Source organism: Lissotriton helveticus, chromosome 6, assembly GCF_964261635.1.
Source record: "Lissotriton helveticus chromosome 6, aLisHel1.1, whole genome shotgun sequence".
Lineage (NCBI taxonomy): Eukaryota > Metazoa > Chordata > Amphibia > Caudata > Salamandridae > Lissotriton > Lissotriton helveticus.
In genome coordinates, this window is record NC_136067.1 from 1400531981 (window position 1) to 1400548073 (window position 16093).

Genomic DNA, 16093 nt, shown 5'->3' on the forward strand with positions numbered 1-16093 from the left:
AGGAAGTGGGCATTTATGATGGAATATATAACTGGGAATATTTGTCAATACCCACTAATGTAAGACTTTGTAGATACGCTCAACACTCCAAATTAACATTTTCTCAATCCCCTTATCCTTTACACTCCCGTTTCCCAACACTTTCTTATTATTATAACTACTTTCATTCATGAAATCTTTATTTCGGCATTTTTTGCCATAAAAGAGTACAGATAAAACATATATTTCCACAACACATATAAAATAGTACAGTTCATACAGTCATAAAAGATAATTAAATCACCCCTGGCATTCATTAGCAATTAAAAATCGTCGCCTGGCCACATAGGACAGGTACTTAGAAAGTGCAAATACAATGTGTCCAGACGTATCTGTCTTAAGGATTCTCAGAGCGTGCAAACATTGGACGAACCCCATGTTTTTACATAGCGGTACTAACCAATACTTCCTGGCTTTAATGTAGGCTGGGCAAAAAAGAAGTATGTGGAGTTCATCCTCTAAGCTACAGCTACACCCAAGACAAGATTTGTTCGTAGAGGCGGACCATTTACTTGTAAAAGCCCTAAAGGGTAATGTACCATATCTCCATTGTATATAGAGTTTCCTTGATCCAATGGATAGATAACGTCCATGAAATCGTCAAAGCAGTATGATATTTTAAATGTTAAAAACAATTTAGTCAGGGTACCAGCATGAGAATCATACAGTATAGTATTAAGTTTGTTATCCATAAAATCCCTGAAATTGCCTGAAACCTCACAGCGCGCCCTTTCAGAATCATGCCACAGGGCGGGCAGACCCATTTTACCAAATTTCTGTTTAACGAAAACAAGCAAGGGAATTTTTGCTGCACTATTACAGTTTAGTATTTCCTTCAGTTCTAGCCTGTAGTTCAACAGTTCTGGCGTTATCCAGAGCCTGTACCAGAACTTAAGGGGTTTTAGTGCTAGCTCGTCCTGGATAAAACTCAATCCCAAATCTAGCCTTAGCGGAAGAAGCGGTGTACTTTGGGGAAGCGCAAGTAGCTGCCGCATGAATTTATTTTCCGTATTGGGAATTTCGGGCCTGCAGGAGTGCCCCCAGAGCTCCCCACCATAGAGAACCGCTGCCCTCACCTGGGTTTTATAAATCTCCAGCGCAGGGCTCACTGGTTTGAATGACGATGTATTGGACAGCTTGAGCATTCTCCCCGCAAATTGGGAAAATTTCAGTTGAGATTTAATCTGTTGGGGGCCCCAAGACAAGTTTTCATTTATCGTGACCCCTAGATACTGGAAGGTCTGTACCCTCTCCAGTCTGACAGATCCCAAAATAGGCATCGGGCGGGTGGATGCCGGCGGATTGAAAATCATATATTTCGTTTTATCCGCGTTAATCTCCAATCCGCGGGAATGGCAAAAATCCGCAAAGCCGTCCAAAACACGTTGGATCCCCATGGGAGACTTGGAAAGCAGGAGGGTGTCATCAGCGAACATGATCGCCGGCACCCTCCTGCCAGCCAGCCTGGGTGCATCATTATTGGGGACCGCATCCAGATGCGATATTACACCATTCACATAGAGGCAAAACAGGGTCGGTGCCAAAACGCACCCCTGCCAACTGGGAATCTGGATGACAGCGCCCCGTTCCTCCCACATCTGACCTGTGCGAAATTCCCTGCGTGCAGCCTCATCAGAACCCTCAGTATTTCGTACGGAACGCCCAGTTCCAAAAGCACTGCCTAAAGTTTTCCCCTCAGCACTAAATCGAAAGCGGACCGAAGGGCCACAAACACCATGTAGAGGCTGCCACCCTCTATTTTTGCCGTTTTCCAATAAAGTAGAATAAGGCGAAAGATCTGATCCATGGTGGATGTGTTCCTCCTGAACCCAGCTTGATACGGGCTGAGGACATCATGTTCCTCCATCCACTCCTGCAGGCAATCCAAGATGAGCCGTGAGAAAATGTTTTGGGGAACGTCAATGTGGCTAATGGGCCTGTAGTTGGCTGGGAGCAGGGGAGAACCCTTCTTGAATATTGGGACTATCTCTGCTCCCAGCCAAGTACCGGTTACCTCCATGCCTCTTAGAACTGCATTAAAAAGAATGTTCAGATAGGGTCCCCAGATCCTGGGTTGGTGCATAAAAAGATCACCAGGGAGTTTATCGAGGCCAGGAGCTTTTCCCGAGGCAAGTTTCTCTATGGCATGACAAACCTCCTCTACAGTAAATTCCAACTCGTCTAGCTGGACAGTTGAAGTTACGGGTGCCGGCATAATTTCCAGACCCAGTTCAGCTGAGTATAGGGCTTTAAAGTGATCTTCCCAAACCCCGGCCTCAATGTTAGGTTCTAAAGCAGATTTTGGATCTCCAGACCCTGTACTAACTATTGCCCAAAATCTGCGTGCATCCCTGGAGTCTAAGGCGGAGGTTAGGTTGCTCCACCTTTCCATATCCCACTCTTTTTTCGCGTGGTTCATTGTTTCCTTATAATGGAGTCTCAGAGTGCGGGTTTTATGTTTATCACTCCCATCCTTGAGAGCCTTAAGCAGCTCAGTTTTTGCCTTCCTGCAGGAGGCATTGTACCAAGAAGATATAGGCGCCCTTTTCCTCCTGCTAGGGACCTGGGGATTAAAAACTTCAGCTAAGCAGACTACCAATTCCTGATGCATAGACTGCAATTTGTCATTAAAATCTGGGGCCAGGGGTTGAGTAGTTAGAGCGTCTACCTTCATGAGCAGAGGTAAGATTGTGTTATATAGTTTAGATAATCCATCTAAGGATGCCACAATTTTCCCCCACTTAACCCTGCGTCTATTGTTAGTTAAAATCATCCCAACTCCTAGATCTGCCGCATCTTCTGTTTCGTTATCCTTGAGCCAAGGAAAAACCATCTTCAGACTTAATGCATTATGGTCGCTGTCGGCCCTAATAATAACCTCAAAATCGATAACCTTGGACCACAGCCGTGTCTCCACCATAATGTAATCGAGGCGTGATTCTTGGCCCTTCTAGTTAAAGGTGCACTTTGACGGAATGTCGGAAGGCGTCCGACCATTACAGGCCCTAATCGAATTATTTAAGGTTAGGGCCATAATCTCAATCGCCAGAGGGGACCAAGACTTAGAACAGGGCGACTGGCATGGTGGAATTACCCAATGTTCGCCCTCACCCGTGAGGGCTCCCTCGTTCAACCCCCGCAGGGGCTCAAAATTACAATTTAGGTCACCAGCCACCACAAAATAAAGGTAACTACTAAGAGTGTTCGAGAAGTGTGATAACTCCTCAATAGTATTAGACTCGTTAGCCGAACTTACCGGACGTGAATAAACATTCACAATGGCAAGTTTAAAAGAGTTGGGACACTTCAAGAGCACACACTGAATATCATCCGAATAGGTGGAGATAGACTCACCCATAACTACTGAAAAGTCAGCCACCTTGTAATAGTTTTCACTTGCAAGGTTTTCTGCACAACAGGTTTCTTTGAATCAAGCTAAAGTGCAAACATATTTGTCGGCATAATAAGCAGCTACTTGCAGCAGTCCTCAAACTGTGTACGGTAAGCATTTGCCTTAGGTTTGAATTTCACACCATGCCTTAGGTTTGAATTTCCCACCACGGATAGCGTTTCTTGAGTATGAAGTCTTGAACAAGTGTTCTTTAGCAGAGAAGTATATTGTATTGTCACGGATGTGCCACCTAGTCACCTGTGTAATGTATACTCCTAGCACTCAGCATCTCACTGAGGAACAAAAAACAGTAATGGGGGAATGTTTGATTCTTTGGTATATGCAAAAGAAACAATTGATGGACTGAATGCTGGACAATGCAAACATTCACCACCAGTCACAAGGATCCGGGTTTAATCCATCATTCTTTTGCTCACCACACCACCCCAGTTTGGACTCCAACATATGCAAATCAGTCTTGACCCTGTTCCTTATGAGAACAGTCCAGTCCGAACTGCCAAGCCAGATCCCTCCTGGATCGGACACAAGCATCCTGGGACCGGTTTCAGGTCATCACCCTGCATCAGCCAAGCTAGCTTGAATCCAGTGGTGTAGTGAGCACAGGACACACGTCTGGGCTTACCCTTCCTACTTGGCAGTTCGGGCTGGACTGTTCCCATGAGGCACTGGGTAAATACTGATTTGCATATGGTCAGGTCTAAACTGGGGTGGCATTATGAGCAAACGAATGATGGATTTAATCGAGATCTCTTGACTGGGGGTGAATATTTTGATTTGTTCTGCTTTCAGTACTTCAATTGTGTGTCTTTTGGTTTCTCACCCTAAGTGCGCCGGGTATGCCCAGACTTGTGTCCCGGGCTCACACTGCCACTGGATTCATGCTATTCTGGCTGATGAGGGGTGAAACCCCGAAACCGGTACTAGGATGCTTGTTTCGGTCCAGGGAGGACCTGGCTTGGCAGTTCGAGCTGGACTGATCCCATGAGGCACAGGGTCAAGACTGATTTGCATATGGCCAGGTACCATCTGTATATTAATTATCCCTGGTCCTGCTTCAATAGAAGTAGTCTAGCCCAGATTCATGGCACCTCACTGAGATGAAAAAAGAGCAATGGATGCTATGCTTTTTTCTGAAGGAGACACCCTAAGTGTACCTGGTCTGCCCAGATGTGGGTCTTATAATCTGTTCTATATAAGAGAGCATAACTCCATTCTGTGCTATAGGACTCAGGCTGCACCTAACAGATAAGGCCCAACATGGTCAATCCCAGTGTGATATCGCTTCTCTTAACGTTCAAGGGGAATGTAGCTTCCCACTTCAGGCTGGACCGTTCTGGATGGCATTTCATCCAGTTCACACTGTGGACCACATCTGCAAGACCGTTTGCTAGACTGTGTATTACTGATCTGTCTTTTCACTGACAGATGACATCCTCTTCAGGTCTTCATGGACATACATCGCTTCTTCGCTCCAGTCCTTATACCAAGAGGTGTCTCCACACTCTGGCGAGAGGCACCCCCTGCTGACTAGCTTACTGCCAAAAGACTAACCTCCTCCAGATGAACCTATAAAAGGCACCACTACCCGAAAAACTGTCCATTTTGCCTGTCTCCACTGGGAGGAAGTCACCCTGTACTTCCGGTCTCTGTTCAGCCCTGAATGTGCCTTTTACCCTTGCTTCTGGTAGATTGTTTCATTTGAGACATGAGGTTACTCCTTTTACTAGCTACATGGGCCCCCTCTAGGCGTGGAGTCTTACAAGGCGTGCGAACAGTGGCCTAGAAGGCAGCTGCCACTGACAGAGTGGAGATCTAAACTTGCTGAGGAGAAGACCCATTCCAAAAGGTCTCTAGTCTTTTGGATTCCCTGTCAGTGGGAGTAGATGAGCAAGAATTTGGCTGAATTGTGCTGACTAAAAGAGGCTCCCTGGAGTAGTGCAAGGAAGTCTGGATCGCTCAGAGGAGGGTGATGACTCCTGGCAACCGGCCGATTAAAAGGGGGGCCTGAACAGGGCTTGGCAAGGTCTCCAAAAGCGTGTCCGTAAGTAACTTATTAAAACACAGTAGGGATTCAGAACTGGTTTGGCCAAGTGGAAGCACCTCAGTTAAAACATTGATCTTGACATCCTAGGTATGAAGCTGAAGGTCCAGAATTGCCCTCCACGCAACAATGGCGAAGGAGGCACTTTCAACTGTGAATGGGCCTGGAGGCGAAACTAGTCCAGTATCTGGGTGGTATCCAGATCACTGGTTTCCCGGAGGTCCCCAAACCAAGTATCCTCCTGATAGGGCTCGGCAAACTCATCCCCAGCATCATAGACACTAAACAATGTGTGTAAAACATGAGCTTTTCCAGGGGTCAAGGGCAATGTCACTGAGTCTGAAGGGTGGCTAAGGAGCTGCGGTGTGGTGAAAGCCGCGCGCTGCCTCAGTCAAGAAAAAGCTGTCTCGAAATCGGACATATCTATGGGTTGGCAGTCATTGTCCGGAGTCGATGGCACCGGCAGGTCATATTCCACTGTGGTTTGTGGCACCAGGGAAGGAACAGGTACTGAGGGTCAGCCCTGCGGGTAGTAATCAACGAAAGTCCAGATGGGATGCCTGCGGCCAGCTGTTAGGGGGAGAAGGTGAAGTGATAAAAGGTCCAATACAAGCAGGTCTCTGGTACTAGCTAGGACTCTCCTGGGTATTGACTGGCAAGAAGTCAATCAAAACAGCATTTTGGCAGTGTACAGCTATCTGATTAACAATGATGAATATTTGGCAATTGAAACTAGTATAACTTTATAACCAGAAGACAAACTTTATGGATATTGCTACCAGCGTCCGCACACCCTGTAGAAGATCAGCTCTGAGAGCACAACACCAGCTGTCACTTGAACTTTCAAATAAATAAGAATTTTCTTTTCATGTAAAACTTTCGTTGCTCAGACTGTTCTATCATCTAGCTGACAAGAAAATATTTATGGCTTTCTGTTGGTTTTATTACACAGGTGGAATCAGACCCGGAACCAATCCACATGTTACCAAAACAAGCCGTATAGACACGATTGAACAAATTAAAAACTTCAAGAAAAAAAGAGCATATTGGTTTATTTTCACAAAGTGGATTACACCCTTGTATGAAATGTCAGCAATTACAACTCTTTCATTAGGGGAAGCAAGCCTATTTGAAGGGCAAGGGCATCATGTATTTTAAGGAATAAAATAGCTCAGACTTCTATGTCTTAATTAAGAAACTCACACTTTTGCCTTGTTCCTTGTAGAACATCTCAATAATTTGCAATATCTTTATAAGACATGTGAAGGGGTACTTAGCAAAAAAATAAAATACAAAATTGGGAAAAAGAGTAAACAAGAATTAACAAAGTCAAAAAGCCTCGGGTTGGCTGCTAGCCATTTGGTTTTGTCAGTGGTTGTTTTGTTTTGTCATGGTTTTTGCACAACTTTATCGTCGTACAACCTGCTGGGCCCTCAATTCATGTAAAAAAACAGCTTAAAAGCAAAACTATTTCTTGGGCCTGAAAAAGCACACATTGCCATAATAGTCTTCAGCACTTTTGGGAACTATGTCACGACTGGATATGCTCTTTGTGAAAAGGCAGAAAGAATGCTGTCAGACTAGGTGAAGTCAATCAATGGCTGTAGTGGGCTATGTCACTTCCACACCCTGAATCCTGTAGTGGGCAGGATTAAAATGTGAATGGCACAGTAACAGACCAATGGTTGAAGAGAGTTGGCTGAAAGCCCCTATACAGTGTTTGCTAAAGCTAGATCTAAAAAACATGTAATCAGACTATATTGTTCAATACAACATGAAGCATGAAGGTCAATGGCCATGCTAAAACAATCATAAACAAAAAATGTTCATAAATGAAAGAATGTCTTTGAAGGCGTGGCCTCTGCTGTCACTCATCTGTGTTTGTGTGGGCAGAAGTCTTTCCATGTTGGAGATCCTGCACCTTTAACACATGGAAACCGAGGAAGGACAAACCTAGAAGGCACATCTCACACGCTGTACCTGAAGTCCAGGAATAAACCGCGTGTCCTTTTCGACGACCAGGAGCTCCTTGACACCAGCATTTAGAATGGACCTTGTAATCCCTCCAGGTCCGGGGCCCACTTCACAGACGTAGGCGTCACTTACGTTACCAGCCTTCCTCACTATCTTGTCTGAAAGAGAGGAAATAAACAGGTTCTATGCGTTATGATCTGCACAGAAGAAGGGGAAGAAATACCTCAGAAAACAGCACGGTTTAATTACATGTTATAGCAAAGCTTGTACAATCAGCGCATTATTTGTAAAAAAAAAAAAAACATGCACGGGGTCCAGAGTTAGTCTTAGAAGTCCGTCGCTAGGGTTGTCGAACATTAAGGCTGTCCAGTTGTGATTCCACCTCATGTCTCTTCCACCACCGAATATAATATCAATCTAGTTATTCTAGTAGGTTCTTTTCCAAGCCTACTGTCTCGCTTTGTCACGATTTCTCCATTTTTCCTCTTCCTCAATTTTTCCACTTTCTGCCTTTTTCTCTTTCTCTTAGTCTTGATATATGTCTGATTATGACAATTATGTCCCGGTCCCCAAATATTTGCCGGTATACATAATCTGGAACTATTTGCACAATATAATTACAATTTAGAATGATTATTTTTGCTCGTAGGTCACTTTAGTTAAATTATTGCAACAAAACCACGATATCTTTTGATAATAAATCTTTCTTCAAAAGAAAGGAATCCTGTGCAGTGCCCTGGTATCATCTCACAATGTTCAATTACCACAAGATAATAATATATGACATTCTCTACAAAACAAAGTTCTGGAAAAGAAAGTCTGAAGAAAAAACTGCGTCATAAAATGCAAACTGTACTGTTTAATTGAAACATTAAGATTGTTCGGCAATACAGATAAATAACCAAAAAGCTTTATGCCCCCCCCCCCCATATAAAACAAACTGCGTGATAAATTGGCCCTCGGGAGACTGTCAAATTTATTAGGCGTGCATTCACTGCCACCTAGGGGATCTGTGGTGTAAATGCACCACGTAAGGTTAGTGTGTTATATTGAGCTGTGAGGCGTTGGAAATGAAGGTAGAAATAATTAGACCCTCTGTGAAACGGATTGGGAGGCGATTGCCGTCAGAAAGACAACTTTTTTTTTTTACCTCAAATAAATTACTGTTACGATGAAATGAGATGAACGTTTTTCACTATGTCGCATCATTATTAATCCTGTTTGGAACACTTGTCAACTGTGTTAGACGCTGGTAGGTAAATGCGCTGGAAACCAGGCTTTCCGAATGGGATACAAGGAACAGACAGTGTCATAGCAAATGCAGGGCACAAGTCCTAAAAAAAGAAGTGGGGGGACGCTGTCACCGGAAGTGATGTCACTTCAGGAAGTGATGTCACAAAAGGTGGCTCCGATCTCGTCGCAGAGGCCAAAGAGTGAAGTCCAGCTGTTCGGCGTCCACCCGGTAAAACAAGTGGGGGGATGCCGTCCACCCGCGTGGTACCACGACTCGAGCCCTGGGCAAATGGAAACGTATTGCTCTTTGTAAAGATACAGTACGGGACATCCACTTGTAACTAGTACACTCCTTTAGTGCCTAGATGTTTGCGCAACAAACTAAGGGGCCTATTACGATGTCGGTTAGAGTATCCTCTGACCAAAACCGTGGCGGAAACGGGACCGTCAGACCTCCAGTCGGCGGTCCCGACTGCATAATTAGGATACAACCACACATGGTGCGTTTACATTCTCCCATTTCTCTATGGGAGCTTGTGTTACGCAGTAAACCGGGCATAACACAAGCACCCATAGAGAAATTGAATGAAATGTGTTAATCCCTGCACCCCCTAGCAGGCACCAGTGCCTGCCGCAAGGTGCATGGATTAACTGGGGGGGCACCACCCCCTCGGCTCCCAACCGGAGGCCACAGCGGAAAGGGTCTCCATTTCAGAAAAAGGCCGGCATGGAAACCCTGCCAGAAACTGTGCATCGTAATCCGGACAGCGTAAACTGCTGTCCATATGGATTACGGGCCAGTTCCCAAAACATGCCCATTGGAAGCCAACTGGAACGACCAGCCAGTTTCAATTACAACCGGCTGTATCGTAATCAGCGGATCAGAATTGAAAGCAACGATGTCGGGAGTAAAGCCTCCGACCTTAGGTCGGAGGCTTTACAACTGCCATCGTAATCCGTCCCAAAATGTCGGATGGAATCCTTGAATTGATCTCAGCCAGTGCTGATCCTTAGGGATGCCTTCTATCAATTATCTTTCACCAATTGGCCCATCCTAGACAGAGTGTGCCACATGCAAATCAGTCTTGGTCCTGAGTCGGCATAGGTTCACCAACTACTTGCAACGGACACACCGAGCATCTTACTTCCCTGCTATTCTACCCAGACCCTTCTATCCGAATGTAAAATCTTCACGTTTATTGGTCGGAGAAACACCTCAGCCATCCAGCTGCGAAAGGTACGGCTCTCTTCCAACCTGTTTCAAACCATCACATTCTACTCACATTCCGTAATTACACAGGTAGCCTACCTCACGGCCTAGTGAGATGAGATACTACACACCTGCCTTCCTATAACTCACCCCTAACCACAATATGCACAGAACAGGAATATACTTACACAACCTAAATTGACATGAACGAATAGGGGACAAAGCAGCAGAAAAGCCAGTTGACCATTTATGCAAGACATATTACTTAGCATATGATAACAGAAACAAAAAAAGTTGTCATAACAATATTAGCACCAGGCATGAGGACAGGACAAAATATCCTCAACATATAAGAACAGAAAAGAATTCTAGCATCAAGTCAGAAACCTTCAGTGCTCAATATCCACTGACACTTGTCAGAGAAAATAACACCTTTTAAAGTCAAATACTTAAGGACTCTTGTAATCCTGTTACTGTTTCTCACAGCTACTTCATCTCCTACTTTAACATCCTTACGACACTCCTTACTGCTATTCATACTGTACCCTTCACTCCTATACAACACACAACATTTTGACAACACCACCACCCTGTTTAAGTTCCAAATACATGAATCCCCAGTCTATACCGCATTCACAAACAACTTGATCACCCTGATGGGTTCAGAAAACCTGGAACTTGTGTTGTTTCATGCTGGCCCTTTGATTGGAAATCAATAACCAATGTTGACTTCTCTTCTTTTTTAACTGCTTTCTTCCCATCAAACCACTCCTTGACCGCCGCGGGAGAGACAAAACTACTGGTTTTTCTAAATAAAAAGTTCAAAGGATGTTCTGCCGGTGTTGGAATGAGGTTTTTACTTTCTTGCTCACATCCTCTTTCCATTCACTACTACTATGTTTTGCCATTTGAATAGTATCTTTTAACACTTTGTTGAAGCATTCAACCATGGCATCGTCCACTAGAAGGAAAAAGGCACATTTTTTAATGATTAATTCCGTTCCCCAACATGATTTTCTCCATTTCCCTAGCCAACAACTGCATCACATTTCCCCACAAACCCCCTAGATCTTGGAGCGTAGCTCTTTTATATGAAAGAGCGATCATGTTCGCAAACATGAAGAATAAAAATAAAACCTCTAGTGCAAAATGAAACACATCAAAAACCTGATATTAGAAATAGTTCAATAAAAGTCAGTTTTTTTTTGTCTTTTTAATGCTACAGTTACTCAGAATATGGAGAGACATGCAGATAGAGTCTAGCTTTTCTCTATGTAAGGAGTGCAAAAAATAAACATTCTGTCTGCTTGGCATTGAAAGCTATTAAAATAGAGCAGAATTAAGAAAAGCAATATTCCGTTTTCCTAGCTTTAAACAGCTGCTTCAGTTTTGCTCTGTGACCTGGCCTGCCTTTCACCCTGGCAGCAGGCATTGTGACGTCAGTGCTCGACTGTAATACCTTATAATAGTGGAGTTCTGACTTCTTTTCTTTATAATCGGTTAGTAAGTGCATCACTGATAATAAAGAAATTATAGACTGCCATTTATACAGAGATTACAGAATCCCATGTATTATATTATAATAAACAGCCCTATAATTTTATGATATCTCTCTGCCCGCAACTATGATTAGTGGATAAATCAAAGGGAGAATTTTTCTTAACTGGTTTTTTGACCCTCTAATTGACAGGCCAGGAGGCATTTAGATTTTTTTTATACAATGGTACAAAAGAAAATATCTCTGATCTGCTTCCCTCAAACCGAATGTGTTAGGACTAGAATTTTAATTCCCTGGGGTAGACATACTCTGGAGATACTGCACATGTATAGGTTTTACAGGAAGTATGTGATAACAAGCACTTCAACATCTTGTCAGGAGTAGCAAGCACTATATAAATGCATTTATAATACAATATAATACCCACAGATGCAACAAAAGTGAATGGTCTCAGAAGGGGCTCACAGGAATGTTGGCTCTATTCCTTGGTGATATAAATGTATCCCATGGTTAAAGGGGAAATGTAGCAGGACTATACATTTATAATAATTGCTGCACACCCTAAGGAATCTGCTCGTTCATGGCAAACCTCCTTCCATATGGGCGGACCTAACGACGTCGCAGAAAATGCTTTTCAGATTTTTTTTTAATTACATTTTGCAGAAGATGGCTGTTTAGTTAAGCCTTCTTGGCACAGAAACATGCTGAAGTTAGATCTTTGCATTTATCCTGTTAATCTCCTGAGTGCAAGGATACAAAACACTAATAGGTAAATGCAGACGTGCCACATGCCACCTGCACTTAAATCCATTACTAATATTATTAGGACTGTAGAGGACAAGAAAAGGACTTTCCCGTCAAATAGGAGGCCCACCACCATTTCTGAGACTCCAATATTAAGTAGGTGGTACAAAAATCCTAGATGTATCCTTGGCTGCCATGACCACCATGTCCCCAGGCTGACTTGAGCATGAACAAGGCTCATAACTGTTTGTTTAGCATTCTCCAATCTCCACGTTTGTCTGCTTGTCAAAAGAATGGGAAGGAGAATGGAGAAATTGACCTATGCCCCATCAAAGGCTTCTGATTAGGCTATGCTAGCTCTATAACAATACCGGCCATACATCCATACATCCAACATACATACCAGACTTCATAGGCAGATGAGAGAAAAGACACAACATGCCACCCATGGGAGGCTGAAGTTAATGTCTACTTTACAGCCGCCAACAGAGTCAGAGAAAGGACTCATCAGGATTGGCAGGTCATCACGCATAACAAGATCACTTCCACCAACACTGAACCACTATGGCAATAATTATACATGTGAATGGATACTCAGGGATTTTGACTCAAGTTGGCAAAACTATTGAAATGTGCCCTGAACTCTTGGGATATTGAAAGGAAAGAGAGAGGAGGACTCTTGGGATATTGAGAGAGAAGAGAGAGAAGAGAGAGGAGAGAGAAGCGAGAGAGGAGAGAGAGGATAGAGGAGATAAAGGAGAGAGGAGAGAGGGGAGAGAGAGGAGAGAGGAGAGAGGATATATATATATATATATATATATATATATATATATATATATATATGTGAACGACCTCCGTCTCCCTTGTGCGATCGTCCTCCCACGATAACGCCCTCAGAAGCAGACACGGACCAGGTAATCCGGATGCTGTTATTTTTATTCAGCTGTCGCCATAATGTTTCGGCACAAAGCCTTGATCACATGACAGCGCATCATCGTTTGTAGTGAATATTTAAAGTACAAAGTGCTACTCTCTGATTGGGTCACCATTCGTGTAAACAATGAAGAAAGACTAACATTGATTCCTAAGCATTTCAACTCCCGGAATCAATACAATACACACATACATAAATATATAATTATGTTTGTATAAAATCATTGTTAAAAAACACTTCATGATTTATATAATATCAGGTTAAATCCCGAAATGACTTTGATCCTTAAACTTGTTCAAATAATGGGTTAAATCCCGTAACATTTCTACTCTACCCAATGATGACCATTATCAGACCAGCTAATCTAAAATCTAATGTGCAAATGTGCAAATAAGTGCAGTATATATTGTTAAAAATATATGAAACTTGTATTATTGAAATTTTATGATTGAATATGACTGAGCCCAGTCTCTTCAATCATTTACTTGGTTGGTTGCTGCTCCCATTGACCTGCCCCACTGTATTAAGTTAATATTGTACACATAAAGTTCCCTATTGAACCACAATGTACTTATGAATACCCATATTGCTCGTACACGGAGGAAGAATGTTTTAAGACCATATGTAAATCAATTTTTCTCTCTAGTTTGTTCCATTTCTAATTACAACATCTTACATTAATGTGTAATGATTATTCCTGGTATTACTGTCCTTGATAACAACAGGGTGGTTCCGAATAAATATCCAATTTCCCTAATCATATTAAGGGTAGGTGGCTTCAGCTGAGGGGTGGGGTTTGGATGATAATACAGTCACTAGTACTAGGTTCAGTTACCCATCAGTTGGATACATCTAAATATTTTTGATATTATACAATTAAAACAATAAATACTAAAATCTCTAAAAATGCTATTAAATAAGAGAAAATAATTACTTCATTGATTTGTATCCATATGTATGTATTCCTGTTTACCTAATGTGTGCGGGTAACACCCGATGAACCTGTACACCCTAAGGTAGGCACGTGTATAAATCTTCTGTGAGGTTCAACCCCCCTGGCTGTTTGCTGTTTAATTTCAGGATGTAATTGGTTTCCAGTTTACGTAATTTGGCCTCCCTGTTCCCTCCCCTTCTGCTGGCAAGGATAGCATCCACCACATAATATGTGAGCTCCTTGTTATTACTCCTACTCACTGCGCCGTTGTTTTAATTATGAATTTAATTAAGTTATAGTCACTTCTCTCCACTGCGCCGAAATTCACCCCACTCCAATATGGCCGCCCCCTTGAATCCTTCATCCCATCTCAAAATGGCTGCCATAGCCGTCCATCATGAGGGTTCCAGCCCCATCTATTACACACAACTCTTATGCCTCACGCTTGCTACTCGGCGCCTGATCGGAGCGATCCAGCCCGACAGACGTGCACTGCTGTCCCATTGTGAACACTTAGGTAAGCCTTGTTCTCCACCTGCTATCCTTGATATGAGAGTCTCACTTAGCAGATACATGGACTTTTGCTGATATACTTTTTAATTCATAGGTCCCGTCGAGATCCCGGTTAATCAATCGTTAATTGCGCCCGCCCGACCGACCTTTACCGCTGTTCCATTGTGAACACGGAGGTAAGCGCAGCTCTCCCCTCTCCACCCTTGATACGTGAGCTTTAGCCTTAAGCTACATGTACCATCACTTACATAATTTAATTACCGCAGGTGCCGCCTTGATCCCGGGTGGTTACCGCCAATTGCGCTCCTTTTTTTTTTTTTTAAAACAGATTTTTATTAACTTTTCTTCAATCATCTTACAAACATTCGGCATAAGAAGACCATCAGCATCGTGGGTCCATTTGTCAGGATGAAAATCAACATTATTTCACATCCCACACCCCTACTCAAGTCCCCTCCCGCCTCCCCCTCTACCCCCACCCCCCCAAGCCTGTGTGCCTTCTACTCTCCCTCCTATGGATTGGCATAAACCCTTGCGCTGCAGCACCCAACTCCTCCCGCGGACATTCACAGTTACATCCCTCAGGACTCTGGCAACCTCAGGTAAATGTGCAAAGCAGTCCATGCATCCCTGGCTGAAACCAGCACTTGCGATGGAGTACTAGGGTCTAGTTGGTCCCATCTCTCGTGTGTACCCCTGTGGTCTCCTCCCCAGTCTCTGGTGTCTGACTCGTCGGCACCTCCGCCCCATCTCCCTCATCAGCTGCCACCGTTAATTGAAGGTCCGCCACCAGCACACCCCACGCCCAGGCCGCATCCAGCGCTTTTTCATTAGAAGTGCGCCTGGCTAATTGTAGTCTAAGAATACCTTCGCTACTCGCCCATTGTTGGAAGCTCCCTCGCCATCTTAGAAAGCTAGGCCCCCCCCTGGATTTCCAGTGCATGGTGAGCTCTCTTTTGGCCATAATCAGCCCCATATCAAAGAATTTGCTTGTGATTTTCGTGGTAGGTGTATGCGGAAACCAAAGTAAAAGGCAAGTCCCCATGCTTACTTCAATCTGACGCCCCATGATCCCATTCAAACATGTCACAACATCGGTCCAATATGCACCCAGCCCTGCACAAGACCAAAACATATGACCAAAGTCAACTCCTTCTGCGTTACACCGAGGGCACATTGAGTGGGCTCCCCCAAAGACCTGTTGGATTTTAACTGGCGTCAAATAGGCCCTGTGTAGTGTAAAATATTGGACCAACTGAAACCGGATGTTGCGTGTGCCCTTCCAGGCCCTCCGCACGAGCTGTGGTCAGGTCGCCTCCGGTATCGACTGGCCGAGGTCCTCCTCCCAGCGCGCCCTCAGCCCGTCTAGGGGCGGCAGTCCCTCCAACGCCAATCTCCTGTATAAGCAGGTGATAGCCTTGAAAGTACCGGCGGCCATCGTGACGTATTGGCAGCCTAATGACGTGGGAGGTTCCACCAAACCCATTTTCCAATGTTTCTGGATTCCCGACACCACGGCTGTATGTAATAAAAAGTCACCTCTCGGCAAATCGAAGGCGCT

At 43.9% G+C, this 16093-nt stretch overlaps 1 protein-coding gene across 4 annotated transcripts in view; it reads right to left on the reverse strand.

Moving 5' to 3' along the window:
- The window catches only part of TFB1M (transcription factor B1, mitochondrial), a 440085-nt gene that overhangs the window by 329824 nt on the left and 94168 nt on the right, over positions 1–16093 (reverse strand). For all 4 annotated transcript variants that reach the window (XM_078649185.1, XM_078649186.1, XM_078649184.1 and 1 more), the window contains one exon: positions 7473–7624. In XM_078649185.1, coding sequence (XP_078505311.1) covers positions 7473–7624 — 152 coding nt within the window. The remainder of the gene's footprint in view (positions 1–7472; positions 7625–16093) is intronic.